The sequence below is a fragment of the Podarcis muralis genome, chromosome 5, assembly GCF_964188315.1.
Source record: "Podarcis muralis chromosome 5, rPodMur119.hap1.1, whole genome shotgun sequence".
In the NCBI taxonomy this organism is placed as follows: domain Eukaryota; kingdom Metazoa; phylum Chordata; class Lepidosauria; order Squamata; family Lacertidae; genus Podarcis; species Podarcis muralis.
Genome location: NC_135659.1, coordinates 57,337,929 through 57,359,285, shown reverse-complemented (window position 1 = coordinate 57,359,285; position 21,357 = coordinate 57,337,929). Strand labels below are relative to the sequence as shown.

Here is a 21,357-nt window from a genome sequence, read left to right as displayed (position 1 = left end):
ACTGGAGAGTGGTTGCCAGTAACTATACAAGACCACACAAGCTAGATGGGCCAGTGGCCTGACTTGGTACAAGCCAGCTTCCTGCATCCTTGTGTTCCTATTCTCAGGCCCTGCTTGGAGCAGCATTCTCCCTGTTGTTAAACAGCCATGGCCAAAGCTGATAATAATAAATTATATACTGTTGGGTATGCTTATTTCTTTTCATCTTTCATTAGCAAATGTAGGGGGTCATACATATGATGCTTTAGGTGCTACTTAAAAGTTGGACATTAGGCCACAGGGAGCTAGGCTGACACAGTGCAACCAGGTGGTAATGAGATCAGCTCCTCATTTACTGCTGCGTCATACTGTGTTGATGCTGTAATACTATTTCCACCTCCTGGAGAAGGCTGCCCTTATTGGATGTTACAAAAGCTCTAATAATTCCGAGGCAAGTGAATGTCATGCAATAAATGCTCAGGTAGAGGAAACTCAGGACCTGATTTTCCTGCTACCTGTGCCAGTTTGGAAACATAATCAGCTCTTGTGGCTAGACCATTGCAAAAGCATTGCAAACCTTGATGACTTTACACCCCTAATGCTCAGTGACTTGCCAAAGAACCAAGGAAACAAAAAGAGCAGGCCATGTGACATTTACAAATTGCAACAGTGCGGAAGTGATACCTATAGAACTCTAATCTCTGGCAGCTATGGAGCACTGGATTTGTATAACTCTGTTTATAAAGCTTTGCCCTTCTCTAGTAGTAGTTTTCTCTCATGCAAGTCAGTGCATTTTGTGTGCACTAAGAAAAACATCCGTCTCCAACAAAGTGCTATCAAGACCCATCAATATACACAATTGTCAGTCAAGCCCATCTAACGAAACATAACCTGTCTAGGTTCACAAAGTGAGTGAGAGTTAAGGTGCTGGGCTGGCTATCACTCTGCAAGCTCTGAGTAGTAAACACATTTCCCCAGTCCCTCTTTGTGGGATTTATCCATTGCAATTTTATTGGTTACAGATTTATTTCAAGATTTCCTGGGGAGTCCTAGAAAACAAGGATTTGTTCAGTGTTTCAAAGTCCTGCTGCTTGAAGTGGCTGTTTGAACTAAAGCCTTGATACTAACAATACAGCATGGAAATAGTTGTACTGAAGGGGGGGGGCACTTTTCAATCCAAACATGTTGGGGCTTCATCTCTTTTCCATGGTGCTTGCATGCTTAGTGTATGCATAGAGTTCTCCAAGATGCTCATTGTAAGTGTTTCTTCTATGTGTGCACCCAGTGTGCTGAGTTCCACCTGCATATGAACTTCCCTGTTGTTTGTTATAAGTGTGGAAATTATTGTGCAGATGGAGCTTAGTGAGCACACTGACCAATGCGATCAAGAGCAGATTTGTGCAGCTTTGTGCTCAGGTTTCTCTAAATGGCTGCCATTTGTGGCACTGGCCAGTGATTGGCTTTGCTGCTTCAGGACTGCTTCATATGGAATCCAAGTTGTAAAAACACTTGCAGAAACAAGCACGCCATACTGCAGAAGTAAGAATGCCCATGTTTTTCCTATGGCGTGGGGGAAATGCCTCATGAAGTTGCCTTAAAGTTAGTTAAAGCTACTAGTTGTGCTTGGGAAGCTTTAGATGAGCACGTAACATCCAAGCAGCATTAGTATGAGTGTTGCAAATCTTGGTTCCACTTGTATAATAAACAGGGTTGGGGAACCTTTCTCAGTCTGAGGGTCAGATTCTTATCTGGCCAACCCTCCGAGAACCAAGTGGGTGTGTCCAAACGATAAGTGGGCATGTCCAATGTATAGCTTGTTAAATAAAGTTCTTACCTTTTAAATAAAGCATGAAAAAGTTTTGCTCCAAGCAACTTCTTCCAATGCAACGAAGGGAAATGTGTCACTGAAAGAGGAGTCTGCAGCCACAGGGGGATCTTATCTTTTGCATTGTTGTCAGAAACTCTCCTTACCTGTATACCTTTGCACATGTAGTGCTGAGCACAGTGTGTTTAAACAAGGTGGCCCAGATCTGGCAAGTGCTTATCCACAGCCATCCTAGGAATAAAGAGTAAACTGAATTAAAACAAAGAAGCGTGTTGTGTTGTTGTTTACATTGTAAGGGGGTCATTTGACGCACATAAATAAAAGCTCCATACACATCTGATGTGTAGAAAAATTTGGATATAAATGTGGTCCAGACAGGTGGCCTTTGCTGCGGAAGTTCTAGGCTTCAGTGTCATTTCTGCTGAAGAGTATTACTTTACCTTTGTGTGACTCACAAAGCATGATTAAGTCCAGGAAATTCCACCTGATGTTAGAGACAAGACAGTCAAGGATTACGTGCCTGTGGTTTATTTGATGATATCCATAACCCTCAATGGTTTTATTACAGGCTACCATAAGGTACATGTCTATTGTCCTTGTGGTGAACCTGAGGTGAGCTGGAAAGGCAGGGAGATTCCTTCAGACCAAGTCATTTATTTTCTTACTCTCTGCTGCCATGATCTTGTGGGAAGAGCCATTGAACCCAACCAAATCAGTTTCCAGAAAAGACAAGAGGGAGAAAAAAAGAAACACAATCCTTTGTTTATTTTCCCTTTTATTGCTTGTAGTGTTTTTTTTTCCTTTTCTTTTCTGGTGCTGTGCCCTGTTCTTTGAATTCCACTGTTTTGCCTATGTAACAAGATCTGGTTTGAATGGCAGTTGTGGAATATCTGTGGTTGCGAAATGCTGGGCTTTCTCATTCATTAGGTTGCGTATGTGAGAGAGCCTGTTATGTCACCTGGAGCAGAAGAACCTGAAAATGCAAAGGAAATCCAAGAGGCTCAAACATGGCAATTTCACTTAATCCATGTGTTGCTGCTAACCTGTGGCTGAACTACAACACTCATCCTGCCTTAGCCTGCATGGCCAAGTGTGTGGGATGATGCAGTTCATCAATATCTGGAGGGTCACAGATTGGCCACCCCTGGTGTAATGCATTAGCACTCTTGTGATCCATGTATTATCCCTTTAAGCCATGTTTGTACTAGGCGGTTTTCTCCCTGGCACAAAGAACAACAAGCAATTTTCAACTTGTCCCTCCTTACCCTGGTAAAATCTATATGTTTACAGCATTTTAGTGAGAAAGCTGCCTCAGGTGGCAGGTGCTGGGGTATCACAGAGTACAGTGGAATAATAGAATCATAGAATTGTAGAATTAGAAGTGACCCCCAAGGGTAATCTACTCCAACTCCCTGCAATGCAGGGTAATTGTGATGGCAAGCTGTTGGGGACAGAGATGTGCATGACACAGATCACTCTAATGGGAAACAATTGCAACCTGGACTACTGGGATGGAACTGCAATTTCAACCGACTATTCAGCAAAGTGACTGCTCCCGTGAAGTAAGGCCTTACAAGGCTTTCCTCATCTGAATCCTGCAACAGGCACCTGCTGCTACATGCGAATCTTGTTGAAGAGTTCCACGTACTGGACCATTGTGCCAGCCGAGCTGTAGATGCTGTCATGCTTCTTGCCAAACACAGAAGGGATTTCAAGAGCGTGACTTCTCATGAAGCTTTGCACGAACTCCATTAACAGGTTCCAGCAGTCGTTGGCTACCACACACGGACAGTATTCCACCTGGCAACAGAAACAAAAGCTCTGAAGCAGAGAGGACTAGAGAAAATCCAGGGGATTCACTTGGCCCCTGGAGCTGAGGTTCCCTAACCCTGGCCTAGAACTATGTCAACAGATATTTATCAGGTCAAAATAAAAGTGACCCATAGAACTGTGGTGTTACCCAAGTGGCCACAAAGGGTTTGGATAAAATGGGTTAAACTGTAGGAAAGATATATACTTTTTAGGTCAGTTATGATCTTATTTTGCAGCCAGATTGCAACCTTTCTTCATCCTTCCTTTTTTGAGAGGAAAAGTGGATGTTATAGCCATGGGCTGACTTGATTCCCCACTACCCAATATATAGAAACATTAGGGAGGGTTCTAGAAAGACGTTACCTAATTCACTCTAAGTTATGCTCTTCATGTGTGGGGAAAGACTAAAAGGAGGTTTAATCATCTGCTGATTGCTTCTGGTCTTCAGCTGGAGCTCCAGGCTACATCCTCTGTCAGGAAGGCCAATAGGTACTTTTCATTCCTGACTCAGCTGTTGCCTCCTCTGTAGCACACATGGTATGATCTATCTGCCTCTTATACATGCTAGGCAAGTATTATGAATTAGAACCAATGTGTATTTGCTCTTTGGTAATTGACAACCGGTGTGTTCTGACTGGGTGAGATTCTAATGTACCTAATCTCAGCCTGTGCTACTGCTTTGGACCTCTTAATTGAGTAATGGGGAAAGTGTGCGATGATGACCCTCTAAGGGAGTTTTGTACACAGATGTTGGAACCTGGCGACTTGATACCCCAGTTAGATTTCCCCCCTCAAAAATACCATACTGGTCTAACTCAGTAGGTGTGGCAGCTTTTGATTAGTGTGTTATTGTAGGGTACATCTAGGCCTAGTGGTAAAGCTGAGACAACCAGATTGAATTCTATGATCCCCAGAGGTGGCTGGGTAAGGGTTCTCCGAAGGACCCTAGCTACATCACACCCAATTAACTGTAGCATTCCAAAAATAATTCTTAGAGGGAAACCATCTGCAGTCTGTCTTATACTCTAGTCCCAGAGTTAGCACAAATTCAGCCTTTCTGGTCTCACTGTGAGGCTACAGTAGGTTGGCAGACTCCCAAAGCAGCATTTGAATTGATGCGCTGTAAACCCTTTTGCTACAGTTCCCCTTCAGGCACAAAGAGAAAGTAAACAGTCTCCTGGGATTAATTAAATTGCAGTGGAACTGAATATTTTTAAACCCTGGAAACGCAACCTGGCCCTGGACCCTTATTGTAATAAGCATTTGCTTTGTGTACTTTTCACACACAAAGATTCTTCTGCTCTGTCTCCTATTAGGTCAGGGGTGTTTGCAGAAGGAATGCTTTCATGGGGAAGATAGGCCAGTTTGGAATGCTCTCTGTCAAATTCATCTTTCCTAAGATGGTCTCTGCCAGTGCTACTGTGTTCCATTGGAGCTCTAAGCTTGAGAACATTCTAGCTAGGGTGTCAACAGTTTTCCCAAATGAACAAGAGCTGGAGAGTAGCACTTCTCTTGCTTGCAATGGAATCCAAATTGTGACTGATCTCTTTTTACTTCCTGCACAATTTTAGGAGACTGGCAGTGCTGTAGGGTGTTTGTATCCAAAGATAAGCACTTTAGGATCCCATTAATGTCAATGAAATTAATTAACTGAAATCAATCTAAGTTTTTAACTTTGGATGGATTGTGCAAACAAACCAAATTTTAAAGACTTTTATTGGTTTTGATACGTTGCTATTTTAAGTTCCTGAATGATGCTGCTATAGTATATGTGTGTTTCAGTTGAGAATCTTGTTATTATATTCTTTCAGTTCTTGTTTTGTCCTGTACTTTCTGTGCTCCTTGCTGGAAGAGGAAGACATCCAACAAATAAATAAAAATCCATTTTTAAAGCCCAGCTGCATGAATTGGGTGTAGGTGTCCAAGATACTTGATTGAGAAATGGGCTTCTATTTCAGTGTAAAAGGGTGTTTTTGAAGATGCTGGGAACTTTTGGATAGAGAATATAGTAGAGAAGATGTGTTCGACAATTTGCAGACAGTGAAACACTACTGAAAAGGAATAGTGTAATTGCTTCCATTGATACAATGGCTAAAAGCAGCTCAGCATGTGTTTCCCTTTGCTAGATAACTTTTAGGAAAACACTGAGGGCCCCTCTAGATGTCCTTTTTATTGTGCATTTATAATAATTTGTGCTCATGATGGCGTAGAGACAATTACATGATATCCCACTTTCAGTCCCACTTTGCCTCAGCAAAGGTTTCAGGTGGAGTGGCAGACATTTTGCTTTGTTTCAAACTGGTATGTATCCTGCAGCTTCCTGCCAAAATTCTGTAACTTTTTCTACCACAAAGGTTCCAGGGGGTGAGGGTAAAGGTGCTTTCCTGCTTTTGTTGTGCCAAAGCACAAGAGTGACTCTCCAGATTGCACTAATGCAGTAACCATGGGAAACATTGCTGAACAATGTTGCATTTTAAGGTTTCACTCTGTTTTAGTTTTATGTTGGCTTTGATTTATGTGCTACTTTTGATTTGAGTTACTTTTTGTATATACCTCATGTTACGTTTGCTTCAGGTTGCGCATTTTCAGGTTGCGTCCCGCGGCAATCCGGAGTTACCAGAAAGGGTTACTTCTGGGTTTCGCCACTCGCGCATGCGCAAACACGCAAAATGACGTCACGTGCATGAGCAGAAGTGGCGAATCACGACCCGCGTGTGCACAGACGCGGGTTGCATTCTTTTCAGGTTGCGATCGGGCCTCTGGAACGGATCCCGTTCGCAACCAGAGGTACCACTGTATATAAAAAGTGCACTAAGAAGTGCAATAAATAATATAATAAAATGCATACATATACACATAACTTTATTTGTATTCCACTGTTCCAACCATGCTCAAGGTGGCTTAAAACATGAAAAAAATGCATAATGGATGTGGACAGGCTGCTTGGACGAGTGAAACCAACCACCTGTCTCCTGGATCCTTGCCCATCCTGGCTTATAAAAGCTAGCCGGGAAGGACTGGGCGATGGGCTTCGTGGGGTGGTGAATGCTTCCCTCCGTGAGGGAGCCTTCCCAGACCCGCTGAAAGAGGCGGTTATTAAACCGCTTCTTAAAAAACCATCTTTAGATGCGGCCACGATGGCCAATTATCGCCCAGTCTCAAATCTTCCATTCCTGGGCAAGGTGATTGAGCGAGCGGTTGCCGAACAACTCCAGGCACGCCTGGAAGAAGCGGACCATTTGGATCCCTTCCAGTCGGGATTCAGGCCTCATCATGGGACCGAAACTGCCTTGGTCGCACTGGTTGATGATCTCCGGCGGGCTAGGGACAAAGGTGAGAGCTGTTTCCTAGTTCTGCTGGATCTCTCAGCGGCGTTTGATACCATCGACCATAGCATCCTTCTGGACCGTCTTGAGGGGCTGGGAGCTGGGGGCACTGTCATACAGTGGTTCCGCTCCTTCCTCCTGGGCCGTGTTCAGAAAGTGGTGGTGGGGGATGAGTGTTCAGACCCCTGGGCTCTCACTTGTGGGGTGCCTCAGGGTTCTGTCCTCTCCCCCATGCTTTTCAACATTTACATGAAGCCGCTGGGAGAGATCATCAGGAGGTTTGGGCTGGGTGTTCATCAGTATGCCGATGATACCCAGCTCTACCTCTCTTTTAAATCAGAACCAGTGAAGGCGGTGAAGGTCCTGCGTGAGTGTCTGGAGGCGGTTGGAGGATGGATGGCGGCTAACAGATTGAGATTGAATCCTGACAAGACAGAAGTACTGTTTTTGGGGGACAGGAGGCGGGCAGGTGTGGAGGATTCCCTGGTCCTGAATGGGGTAACTGTGCCCCTGAAGGACCAGGTGCGCAGCCTGGGAGTCATTTTGGACTCACAGCTGTCCATGGAGGCACAGGTCAAATCTGTGTCCAGGGCAGCTGTTTACCAGCTCCATCTGGTACGTAGGCTGAGACCCTATCTGCCTGCGGACTGTCTCGCCAGAGTGGTGCATGCTCTGGTTATCTCCCGCTTGGACTACTGCAATGCACTCTACGTGGGGCTACCTTTGAAGGTGACTCGGAAACTACAATTAATCCAGAATGCGGCAGCTAGACTGGTGACTGGGGGCGGCCGCCGAGACCATATAACACCGGTCTTGAAAGACCTGCATTGGCTCCCAGTACGTTTCCGAGCACAATTCAAAGTGTTGGTGCTGACCTTTAAAGCCCTAAACGGCCTCGGTCCAGTATACCTGAAGGAGCGTCTCCACCCCCATCATTCTGCCCGGACACTGAGGTCCAGCTCCGAGGGCCTTCTGGCGGTTCCCTCATTGCGAGAAGCAAAGCTACAGGGAACCAGGCAGAGGGCCTTCTCGGTAGTGGCGCCCGCCCTGTGGAACGCCCTTCTAGCAGATGTCAAAGCGATAAACAACTACCTGACATTCAGAAGACATCTTAAGGCAGCCCTGTTCAGGGAAGTTTTTAACATGTGATTTTACTGTATTTTTGGTTTTTATGGAAGCCGCCCAGAGTGGCTGGGGAGGCCCAGCCAGATGGGCGGGGTATAAATAATAAATTATTATTATTATTATTATTATTATAACTACAACATAACAACAGCAACAACTCCTCCAACGAGAAACCCCAACCAATACCCCAGCCCCTAATAGCACCTAGCACCTAACACCTAACAAAGCAAAATGCTGAGTGGATGATGCAGTATTGATCCACAATTAGTGCACTATTTTTGTGCCAGTGACATGTTGCAGAGTACACCCACCAGTCTGCAGGGGCCCTTACTCTGTAGATCCCAGTGGCTTTCATGCTAGGTAACCTTCTCCAGCACAGGCATTTTTCCTGCTACCTCATCTTTGTTTCCAAGCTGCGTTATGTTAGCAACTGCGGGAAACCTTCGAACAGCAATTAATGAAGGCTGTCAGGTTGTTTATTTTATGTGGTAGATTTCTCCCATTGTGCCATATCTTAAGTTTCCACATTTAAAGACACTCCTGCATTTCTATTCATAAACTATGATAAAGTTATCTTTGCTTAGACAGGGTACAAGTGGAGGAGCAGAGACATGCTCAGAGTGCTGCTTCCAAGTTCTTACATAAAATTAACTCCAGTTGAGAATACTAGAGATGGTAGTAGCCTCCCAGCAATTTTCTTTCTGCTGATTACCTCTGCATGTAGGTGGCTTTTGACCTATCTCTTCTGGTAGCTTTGCATGGACCTTTGCAGCATTGCCATTTTGCTGAATTCGATGGGTTGAAATCAACTTACTTGATTAATGGTCCTTTTTTCTCTTTTGCTAAAAAAAAAAAAAAAAAAAAGCGCTTTGATGCATGTGAGTGGCTGGTCTTTAAGGGCCGAAAGGCATGGGACTCCTCTTAAAAGGAAGTCAGCATCTTTCTACCATGTAGGGTTGGGAGGACATAAGGGCCTTTGATGGAAAAAGGAAGCACCGAGAATGGCAAAACAGGAACATCACAAAGAACAGAAGTATGCTTCCCTCTGCCATATGTGAAGTAGCAACCATCAGTTGCTTCAAACAGCTCGAAAAACACATAACATGACCCTTCTGAATCAGGTCACGGGCCCATGCCCATCCAGTGTAGCAACCTATTCTCACAGTGGCCAACTAGAGGACTCTAGGAAGTCTATAAGCAGGACATGAGTGCCACAGCAATTCTCTGTGATGTGAGACTTGCAGTACTTGCTATTCAGAGGTATACAGTGATAGAACATAGTCATCATGGCTAGAAAGAAAAAGATGGGCAAGAAGAGTTGAGAATCGAGATAATTTACACTGAGAGACTTGAAGACCAAAGAGCAAAACAAGGCAATAATCAGAACATGATAGAATAAGCACTAGAATAAGATTTTTCAGTAGTCAGTAGATTTTATTTTTAAAAACACCCAGTTTTTATTACATAGAGAGAACCAAACTTTAAGCAATGCACGAATGTAAGCCAAAAAAAGAAGTCTCAAACTTAACACCTAGATATGCAACATGCTGAGAAAACCAAAATATGATACAGTGGTACCTCGGGTTACAAACGCTTCAGATTACAGATGCTTCAGGTTACAGACTCTGCTAACCCAGAAATAGTACCTCGGGTTAAGAACTTTGCTTCAGGATGAGAACAGAAATCGTGCAGCGGCAGCATGGCAGCAGTGAGAGGCCCCTTAGCTAAGGTGGTACCTCAGGTTAAGAACAGTTTCACGTTAAGAACGGACCTCCAGAACGAATTAAGTTCTTAACCTGAGGTACCACTGTACACTCTTTGTTTGTTTATTTAATTTGTATACCAGCCTTCATCAAAAAGATCCCAGTGTGGTTTGTTTGGAGCAAGGATGGGAAACCTGTGCCCCTCCAGATGTTGTTGGATGCCAACTCACATCAGCTCCGGTCACCATGACCAATTGTCAAGGATAATGTGAGTTGTAGACCAACAATATCTGGAGGGCAACAGGTTCCTCATCCCTGGTTTAGAGGATGAGTATTTCTATGAACTAAGTTAATCCTGAAATATATCCCTTTGTTCACCTTTCCTAGTGGGAAGATGAGCTGCACAACGTGATTCCTTGCTGGGCCGAGGAAAGCTGTTTAGGTTCTTACACAGGCAAATGGGACCAGTGAAAGAGCAATTCTGTCTTGCAGTTTGTGAGTCTGCCACGAAGGATCAGGGGCTCCCAGTTCGTACAAGGACAAGAGGGGAAGCCAGTTGGAATGGATGCAGGGCACTTGTTTTCCACCGAACATCGCTAGAAGTACAGGCTGCTCTACTAACACTGAGTTAGTACTTGGCTCTAGCACACCAGAGTCCCATCCCTACCTCCTGCCACGTGTGTAAAACCTGACTTGGATTATAAAGTACTCCTCAAAATGAGAAAGAAAAAAGCCACCCGCAGTGACAAAGGAGGCAATCTAGAGAAAACTGTTCCACCACGATAAGATAACTTTGATATACAGTATTTCAAAAGAGAGACTTAAACCCCTCTAAGTTATTGATAGCATGGGAATGTACATGGAGTGCTTATGCCAGTGCTTGTGAAACTTTAATGTGTAGGCATCCTTTAATTTTAGAAGCAAAACAGTGTTTTGATTGTGCGCTTATCTGTCTTGTGGCTTTCCATTGCAAAGAAACTAGTGAAGGAAATGGGGACCTTTCCCCTCTGGATCAACCACAGCCTGAACTACTGATGGCAAAGGAGTTTTTCTGTAATGTCTTGGACTGCTAAGTGGCACTTTAACATTCTAAAGCAAACAAGAGATTGCCATTTCCTCTCTGATAAAAAAGCAGCATTTACTTAGTACTACACTCTTTTTTAAAAAAAATGGAATCTGCAGATTCTACTCTTCTTGAGGAACAGAGAGGATCTGCCATTTTACCAGAAAACAAAAAGGATGATCTTGCCTGACAGTTCAAGAAATCTATTCTTAGTGACAAAGCAGGATCTGGTTTTACCTGTCTGCACTTGGACTCTACCATCTGTGTAGAGGGGCTGTAGAAAATGAGAAACCAAGGAATGCAGTTAACGGAGGAAATAAAAGCATAAGCATAGTGTCATATCCAATGGACACAACTAACTTATTTCCATCAACTTCAAAGGGTCTATTCTGAATGGAATGTAATTGGCTATAATTCATAAGGATTTTCATATCAAGTTGAATCAATTGTCCACCCAGCTTCACATTCTGCCTTTCAACTGAGGTCAGCCAAGTGCCTCTGAGAAATTTATAAACTTAGATGTCAGCATCTAACTTAAATTCCTCTGTCTCCTGACTGACCAACTTTCCAGTTCCCACTGGTTGTTGAGTCACCAGAAGGCAGACCCAGGACCTGTCTATCACAGATGGTGATATCCAGTTTCTGTTGTTTGATCTCAGCATCTTATGATCAGAGGTCTGCTGTCTTTGAGTGTGGAAAGGGTGGTCCTAGAGAACATAGGTATTGGCCATCAATAAAGTTCATCTCATCTGTCTTTGTACCTAGTTCTTTAAAACAAAACCTTTATGCTAGAAGTCACCTCAATACCCTATAATGATTAAGTCACAGGGCTAAGTGTTGGAACACATATCACTCTTCATGTTGATCCTACTGTCTAGCTTTCCATTTTGTCTTAATGTTAATGTATAACATAGAAATCAGCCCTGAGTGCTCACTGGAAGGACAGATTCTGAAGCTGAGGCTCCAATACTTTGGTCACCTCATGAGAAGAGAAGACTCCCTGGAAAAGACCCTGATGCTGGGAAAGATTGAGGGCACAAGGAGAAGGGGACGACAGAGGACGAGATGGTTGGACAGTGTTCTCGAAGCTACCAGCATGAGTTTGACCAAACTGTGGGAGGCAGTGGAAGACAGGAGTGCCTGGCGTGCTCTGGTCCATGGGGTCACGAAGAGTCGGACACGACTAAACGACTAAACAACAACATAACATAGAAATAGAATTGTAGAGATGGAAGGGCCCCGGGGGTCATCTAGTACAACTCCCTGCAATGCAGGAATCTCACCTAGAGCATACATGACAGATGGCCACCCAACCTCTGAGCTCCAGAGACACAGCAGGGCTCCTGACAGTCCTCCTTTTTTTGTGTGACGTTCCTTCAGGTGTTAAATTCCTGCATTGAGTGATCTTTCTTCTGCCTAGGGACATCCTGCCTGCGTCTCCGTTCCAGGACAATCCACTCTAGTGAGAATTTCCTCATCTTGTGCGATAGCTCGAAGTGTGGATCGGCGGGCCTCAAGTTGCTGTACCTTCTCTTTCAGGAAGGCAACCAGCTTCCCCTTGGTGCAGGTGTAGTTTTGCATGATCTCAGGCAGGAAGACAAACATAGCACAGGTGTTGCACGTCACTGCAGCAGCTCGCTCACTGTCCATGTCTCTTGGTCCTATGTACACTGTGTGACGGCCCTCTAGGCTTCCCCCTCAAACTCCCCCACCAAATACCCTCACTTATTTGCAAGTCCTAGTCACGACAGCTTCACCTGCTGGATTTCTTCCTGCAGTGCTCAAATTAAAAGTGCAGCAGACCTGCCTTCCTGCAGGTGGTGCTGTTGGCGCTGCTCCAGCCCATGTATGAAACAGCTGCTGCACTAAGATGGCGGCTCCCATGAGGCACAGCACTTGAGGAGAGGGCAGGCTGGGAAGCTGCAAATATGAGCTTTTTTTCAGACACTGAGAGGAGAGCACAACCACCTGAGGACTTCTGGACAGTTTTTGTCCCCCACCTTTCCACTTTTTCTTGTTTGCTTTCTTATTTGTCTTGGGACTGCCTGGGCATTGGAGGGGGTGGAGGGGTGGGAAGAAGAAGCTTCTTTCTCCCTGTGTTTGTCTGGCTGGCTCGTCTTTGCTCCCTTTATACCTCCTCCACCGATTAAACACAGATTAAAAACTCAGCGCTGGAGACACAGAGAGTTCCATTTTGAGAATGAATCCTTTATTTTCATACTTTCTCCATGTCACTCATTGTTTTATAAACCTCTGTCACTTCCTCCCCTGCAGCCATTTCCCCTCCTGGCATAACAAACCCAACTATTTAATCCTTTTTTTTCTTTTGGTATCAGAAGCTATCTATTTCCCTGACCTCTATTCATTTGCTTCTGCTCTAATGGATGTTGAACCCCTGATACTCCAGAGAAGCTGAAGAATTGCCAGAAAACCATTCTCAACTAGGAATGGGGAATAAAATTGATTTAGTTCACATTCATAACTGAACCTACAAGATCCACTCTATCCGAAACAGTATGTGAACCAATACTCAGGCAGTTTGTGTTTCTGAATTTTGCAATGCTGGTCTCCAGCCAACTAATGTGTACAAATACTGGTATATACTAGAGGTGCTGCCTCTGTCTGAGGCTACAAGGCCTTTTCTGCAGTGGTGCCCAACAAGGGAACTCCCTTCTCAGTTAAGTTGACCAGATGCTCCCCTTGTTTTTGTTTCTTCATTATCTGGCAGGTGCTTGACAGAGTCTGTCCTGTTCCTCTGAAAACAGATGTTTTGTTCCCTGCTATTTTTACTTATTGTTTCCCCTCCCCACTTTTACTGATGTTGTTAGCTACCCTAAGGCTTTGGGAAGAAGACAGGATATTAATCTTGATACCCCCAAAATAGGTCATCTAAGGAGGATAGTAGAACTATGCATGTATAATAATTGCAAAATATATGATTACGTGTGTATGTATATACAGGGGGGATTACAGTGTTGTTCATCCCTTGAATAATTATTATTTACACTGATGTCCATATTTGCCCCTAGCCTTCATGCACAAAGTTATACGTAGAAATTTGTGGCTTTGTTTCCTTTTAGTTTTGATAGTCTTCATATATACGCACACACAGGTCAAACAACTGCATCCCTTTTGCAGCTTGAGGGATTCTGTACTATAGTTGAACTTGCCCAATAGCCTTTGCCAACCTGGTGCCCTCCACCATTTTGGATGCCAACTCCTATTGCAGGTTTCCCACAGGCATTCTTCTGTGAGAACAGGATGCTGGACTAGATGGGTCATTGGCTTGAACCACCAGGTTTGTCTTAGGTTGCTGTGCATCATCATAACCTGCCTCCTAGTTTCTGTAGTATAGGCTCCTGCTGACATGGTGGCTATGCTCTGCCTCCTTGGTTGAGGCACTGACGCTTCTGAATTCCAGTTGCTGAAAACTACAGGAGGGGAGAATGCTCTTGTGCTCAGCTCCTGCCTGCAGGTTTCCCACAGGCATGGGTGTGCTGGACTAGATGGTCTACTGGCCTGATCAGGCAGGCCCTTCTTATGACATGCCATTGAGTTTGCCTTGTAGTGCATATATATACATGAGGAGATTTCAAAGCTAGCCTACAGGCAGTGTAGTAAGCTCTCTCCTTCTGGATGCGTTGGGCACAAAGGGTTGTTGGTCCAGCTGGAGTTCTGAATGATTTAAAGATAGAGGCAGAGAGGGCATATTGCTGGGGTAAGAGGATTTGTTTGTTTGACTTGTACGTGGGATTTTCACATATTCAAGGGTTAACTGTAGGCTGGGATATTTAAACACCTCCAACTGAGGTAAGCACACAACTTGTTTGTTCAGGTAAATAAGGAAGGAATTAGATATAATGGGCAAAGGAAGCTTTTTCCTGAACACATTGCATTCCTAGTGTTCAGTTCAGCTGCAGGGCTATCCCTGGTACATAACTAGAGTTAGGTGCCTGTTATCTGAATGCATTTCTTTACATATTCGGCCCCTGCCACTGAGCTGCTCTGAACAGTCTGGTGGCCTGTATGCATTCCACAACCTGTGGCAGATGCTTTTGGTGGTCTCTTCCACCCCAGGAAGTTTGATGTGTCTTTAAGTACATGGCCCTGTTGCAAATAGTCATTTGATTCTGATGCAAGAAGAAACATCAACCTCAGCTGTTTGGTTGCCTTAACCAAGTCCCCACCCTCTTTTCTTTGAGTCCTCCATGCCCAGTGGGGGCATTTCAGATTGACAAGAGCATTTTCCTTACAACTTTACTGGATCGATGCTGCCACTGATAGCTGCCACTTCTCTGCTAACCTAAAGGGTAAGTGTGAACATTTTTAACTGATACATGTCAGAAGCAAGCCTCTCCACTCTTTCAAAAACCCAATGCTATATCTCTGTCTGAAGTAATGTGTATGTATGTCTTGTTCTAAGCGAGCTATGATTTTTAAGATTTTTCTTTTGGCTTCCCCTTACATGAACAGCCCATTCTTTGTCACCAGATGCCAGTTGGCTGAATGTGTACAATTTTTCCCTTCCTTGCAATCTAAGGGATTTTCAACAACCTGAGAAGATACATAAGTTTTCCTGCAACTACTGTTTTGCTGATGCAACATAGCTATGCCTTTGAAAATGTTCCCCAAGGTTAGTCATCCCTGTATTTGATCTGCAACAGCCATTCTACACGTAAAACCATTGCTTGACGTTAAAGCCATCAAGCGCCACATGTTTGTGTGTGGACTCTCTTGCTGTGCTTGTCCACCTGGCAACTTACTGCATTTCTGGCTTGGTGCATGAACTCAAAACTAGAAGTATCAGAAGCCATACCAGTGCTGGGGGCGGGGGCTGCGGAGGGAAGGAATAAATTGTTGCACAATATATTTTTCTGCCATTTTCTGCTGTGCTAGGTGCACTGACTTCAGCATTTCCACAGTGCACTGTGTAGATTACTGGGGTTCACGGTAGGAGCTCTGTGGCTTGGGAGGGTCAAATGTGCTGCATCTAAAGCAAAGCAGTGTAGTGTAGTGTAGTGTAGTGTAGCATAGATCTTATAAATAACTGGCATGTAACTATGATGACTGGTTGTTGGCATCCATCTGTCTCGAGAGATAGTGGAGTGTACTGGGGGGGGGCGGGTTTGAAGTCAAACCACTGCGTTAGTAGCACTGAAGTGACCTTCCTGGGGCACAAACCAGGGCAGTGTGTATGGAGTTCTTGGCCTGGCCAGACAAAAAGAACCCCCTCTTGGCCCCACTAATGTGGTCCAAAAGAAAACAGAGCAATATGTTTGGCACCAGCTTGCCTGCAGGAGTTGCTGGAAGGGGCCATCCAACCGTCTTAGGAACTCTACTCTGGATTTGTGTGGGGTTATCTCTCAAAGATGTCTTGCAAGGCAGCAAATGTTTAGGATCAGAGTTTTCCTTCTCCTAGATGGGCTACTTTCCCAAGTTGACGAGCCCCATCTGCCCCTCACTTCCCTCTACAGCATATGCAAGAAACTGCCTTCTTGGCCCCACAACTGGTCTTGTCCATTCAATCTGCTGGAGCTTGTCTTCGCATGCAGGGGAAGTCCCTAACTCACCAAGGGTTTAAGACCCATCTGTTACCCTCACCAGGTTTAGCTGACCAGTCAAAGCCGTTCCTGGAGTGTGGCTGCTGACAGCACCTAGGAGCCACAGGTGAGGGCTGAGTGCAGAGTGGGGACCAAAGGTGGACTAACTACCCCAGAAGGAGCACAATGTACTACTCCTCCCCTAACACCCCACACACTCCTCAACCTAGTAACAGTTCTAATGATTCACTGAAGTAGTTTTAGGTACATGTGAAACAGAATTCAGCAGCCATGACTTAAAGCTAATTTGGTGATGATTGGTGGCCGAGACATAGCTACAGAAGGCCATTCTGCATCTTTCATTCTTATCCCCCTCACTGCAAACCAGTAGCCTCTTCAAGCTGCTCCCCTCAGTTCCCCTGCCCCAGGGCCAAAGGCAAATTGACATTATGTTGGTTTGTTCCCCCCCCTTTGTGGTTATGCTTGGTTAGTGAAACACAAATGACACCTCACCTGCCAAATCCCTTCACAACTATTTCTCAAAGATGCAGGATTCCTTGCCGGGCAAGCAACTTCCCAGGAGAGGGAAGAGGGATTTATAAACAGGGGCTTCTCACCATTTTGAGGGGAACATCAAGCTCTGCTGCTCAGCTGGGACATGCTCAGGTTGGAGTTCTGCTGGTAGCCAGACCACTCCCTGCGCTGTTCCCATCTGAGCAGTGGGAATCAATAGAGTTGCAGGTGGAGAGAGGGCATTCTGACCCTGGGACATGAAGACCTGTTCGCAAAGGAACAGGAACATCAAAGCCAGCCCAGAATAGGGGGCGCCATTACCCATGCATCTCTGCAGTGTCTCCAGGTAAACAGTTGCATGGATATTGGTTTTCCACTTATGCTTCTGTCCGATCGAAATGTGGATGGAAGAACTGACAACCTGATCTTTCCTCTTAACACAATTTGTTGAAAATGGCTAATTTAGGGAATTTCCTTGGAGGGAGAATGGTTGATGAACTGAGGATTAAGGATGAAGTGCTGGGGAGAGATAAAGGTGAGAATATATGAAAGGGTGCTCCCAGAAACTTTTGACTGCAACATCACTCTTTGATTTATTAACAATAGAAAAAAGATGTTTACTTCTTTCCAGGTAAGAACTCCATTTACTTTGTAGGCTTTATGTTGAGAATAAATTTGACTCACTGCCAGTAAAAGCTTTTGTGGCACCAGAGCATTTCTCTCTTTTTCTCATTGGTGGAGAATTTTGGAGATCAGAGCTTACATCCATGATCAGCCATGGTTACATTGAGTAGTTTTTCTCAAACACATTGTTCATCTGTAAAGTGGGCATTCTAATAAGGACTCCTCAATAAAGCATATTAGCAAAGAGAAATCTGACAGAAGCATTCTGCATATTAAAAGCTCCTTTTAGAGGGAACATAACTGTGAGTAAGAGAGGACACAACTGGGTCAGTGAATAATCTTGTGTGTTACCCCATTCAGAGTTATTGGGAGACAAAGTTGGAATTTGTATCAGTACAATATGGTTCTTCCATATATTAGCACTGTACAGCACCATTTGCTATCAAAGTGTCCTTATGTAATTTTGAGCATGAAGTATAATGTGCAATATAAAGCACTGATAAACTGCAATACGGTATAGTACAGTGAGACACTGCAATATGGTTTAGTGTAGTTCATGTTGCATTGGTACTAGAATCAATACCAGGGTAAGCAGCTGTCTGTTGCTGTCAAAATGAATGTGGCAAACATGTAGTAACTGCAGTTTGCACAGGTAGGATGCTGTGCACAATGATCAACATCTTCTGTGGCAGCGCTGTGGTGATCCATCCATTAGTTTACGGAGCTGAAGAGACATAAATCTGGAATTTTTAAAATAAACACAACCATTTGATTCTTTGGTGAAGTATGAATAAGAATTCAGAATCCAAGGTGCTCCAGCCTCTATCTTCTCTGTTTCCCACCTGCAAAATGGGGGCAATACTGCCACCTATCTTTAAAAAGTGAACGTTGAGGAAAAGTAGTGCAGTATATATTATTACTGGGAGGGATTCTCTCCATTGCTGAACTTCCACAAGCTTATAGAAATCATTCTTGAAAGTTCTTTCAGGACACTAGGCCAAGGGTGGTTAACCTCCCATTGTCCCCGACCATTGGTCATGTTGGCTATGGATGATGGGAGTTGTAGTTCAGCAACATCTGGAGGGCCATGGGTTAACCACGCTTGTGCTAGGCCAAGAAAAGTATTGCATCTACCTAATTAACAAGTCCACTTGCACGGTAGGTAAATGACTGCTGTGAAGTATAGGTTGCCTTGCCATCTGGAGAAGCAAGTCAGATGTGGGTGGCTTTCTATGTGACCTATGGAGGAGTGCTATTCCATCAGGCAGCAGACCTAGACCCCCAGGTTACAAATAGAACTCCACCGAGCTTTCTCTGAAAAGGTGTGGATCAGAACCAGGGACAGTTCTCAAGGGCATTTGTGGCTCTGCTCTTGAAATACTGTATTGGGGTGGGTAGGGCCGATTGAATTAAGCATCCTCTCTACATGGTGTCAGACAAAATTGTGAGATATTCTGATCTGTGGTGGGCTGGTGGGTGCCATTCACAGTGACAATGAAAGGAAGCTTCCTTGCAGTGCAACATTTGGGTTGTGAGTTGAATTTTTCAGACTCTTAAAAGTGCACACGGTGGAAAATTATCAGAATCGAAGGGGAAATTATGAACCATTCTACTCACATCTCAGCACTGAATAATATTGGCCTAGAAAATATTGAACTTGATAAAACAGTGGGACTATAATGAGATACAAAAATATCTGTGTGTTCCTAAATCTTTACACGCCATTGTAGCAATTTTATTTTGAGAAGCTTTGCATTTGAAACCACCTGACAACCAAAACAATGTTCTCCTTTTTGATTCTGAGCCTGAGCTGAACCCCTTCCTTAGAGGGTAAGCATGAGTCTTTTAAATTGACTGCCGAGTTAAGGGCAACCCACACCATCCTGACAACCCCAAACACTCGCTCTGGAAATCTAGTCCCATTAAAATGTCCTTGCAGAAATATGGACTTTCCAGAGATGATAACCAGGCATTTTGACAGCCTTGGCTGGCTATCTCCATTTCCCAGTTTCTTAACTTCACTTGGCTCTAAAGTAGCAAAGTATTTTTCATGACCAATTTGATAAGCCAATAAAAGGCATCTAATTGGCTTCTCCTCCCCACCAGCTGGCTGGCAGGCAAAGCAAACAGGGCTTTAGTTATTCTGCACCCAACCTGCTGAACTTTGATAACTTTTGTCTCCAAGTGCTTGGAACCCAGGTGGTTCTTCTACTTGGTTTGTTTTCCCTGTTGTGTAGTACCTAATGCCATAAGTGTTGGAAGGTGCCCAGGGACCAAATCTGTCAGCTCTTTTCATCATATTAGAGTGAGTTAGTAGGCATTCTTGATGATACTAATTCCAAGCACAGGCAGTGGGAACTGCTACACTCATTCTGATGTTCTGATCAATGGGTAGGTATTAAGATATTAGGCCTGGTGGGAGGTAGAATCTGTATACTGCTGGAAGCAGCTGACAAAACGCTCTGGGGAAGGAAATGTAATAAAATATTGAGCTGAGTTTTGCCAAGTTGATGATTGACAGGGCTGCTATCTTGATCTGTCTATTGATCTAGATATGTTGTATACCTGAATGCAATTGAATTTGAGAACTGGTGTGTGCTGCATACAGAGGTACACATATACATGATTGTATATTCCCCCCTTAAAATGAAATTATCTCTTTGTAGGGAAAAATTATCACGTATGAAGAAGCCCTCAGAGTTCTGTAATCTGTGTGAGGAACCACCACCACTGGAAACCATAGGAAAGGTCTAGACTGTAATCTCAACTCCATATTTGGATTGGTGAACATCAGTGGCAGGCAATGTGGTACCTTCCAGATGTCATGCACTACAACTCCCATCATCTTTAACCACTGACCATGGTAGCTGGGGCTGATGGGAATTGTAGTTCAACAATATCTGGAGGGTGCCAACACATTGATTTTCTCTTTCCTAGCTGTGCATAAAGTCAGAATCAAATTCTTGATTCCAGAGTCAAATTTTTAAGATCCCAGGGTGGGCTACAACAATTTAAATACATCGTTAAAACAATTTAAAACAACTTATACTCCTAAAACTATCCATACTTAGGTGTCAAATCCCAGGATAAAGAGGTGTTTGAATATTTTAAAGTTTGAATGGTTTTTAGCTCTTGCTGCAACTTTCATTTATATTTTTGAATTTGTATTTGCTTTCTTATTCTGTCTTTATTTTTGAATGAGCTGCCCTGGAAGCACAACTGCAGGGCAGAGTCTTAATTTTAAAAATAAAATAAAAATAGCCATACGATCCTTTTCCAGGCTAGTCCCACTTCTCTGTTTCTCTCACATTGTAAAGACCACACACAGGCTTGCAGTCTAGATTAATTTTATTTACAGAGTCAGTATGTCACCTAAAGCAGTGTTCTCTAGACTGCTTAAAGAAATAGAAGAAATAAAATAAAAGCAAATCAGTGAAACAACAAAAAGCAGTATTAAAAAAAAATGAGCAGCAGCAAGTTCGACATAACTGAAAGCAGAACCTAAAGTGTGACAGATGACAAGTGGGTGGAAGAGTGCTCAGCTTTAGTTTAAATTAAGGTAAGAAAATCCAGGCAACATTACCAGGTTTTGTGTCACCAAAAGACTGAAAATACAGATGTAGCACTCATATATGCTATCTGAGCTTCTCTCTCCTCTGCTATAAAGAGTGCTATCAATTTGCATATGTTTACTAAGAGCTCTGTTGTGGAATTCATCCTAAACCAACCTATTTGCCTGCAGAATTAAGTTTAATTACCGGTAATAGGATCATTGTCTAGAGCAGGCTTTATTCTCTGCTCTCAGCATAGGTGAACCAAGCTCTGTTGAGGTCAGCAGCAAAAAAGA

General features: G+C 43.9%; 1 protein-coding gene across 3 annotated transcripts in view; it reads left to right on the top strand.

Annotated features, from left to right (window-relative positions):
• The first annotated feature begins 14,717 nt into the window (after window positions 1-14,717).
• The window catches only part of SPDEF (SAM pointed domain containing ETS transcription factor), a 28,647-nt gene continuing 22,007 nt past the window's right edge, over window positions 14,718-21,357 (top strand). Inside the window, exon 1 of one of the 3 annotated variants that reach the window (XM_028734083.2) lies at window positions 14,718-15,143. Coding sequence is in view for 1 of the 3 variants with exons in the window: in XM_077928895.1 (XP_077785021.1) it covers window positions 17,340-17,421 (82 nt within the window). In the remaining 2 variants the exon portion in view is untranslated. Of the gene's footprint in view, window positions 15,144-17,213; window positions 17,233-17,277; window positions 17,422-21,357 lie in introns of those variants that run through there. The other 2 variants (XM_077928896.1, XM_077928895.1) reach the window with 2 other exon arrangements.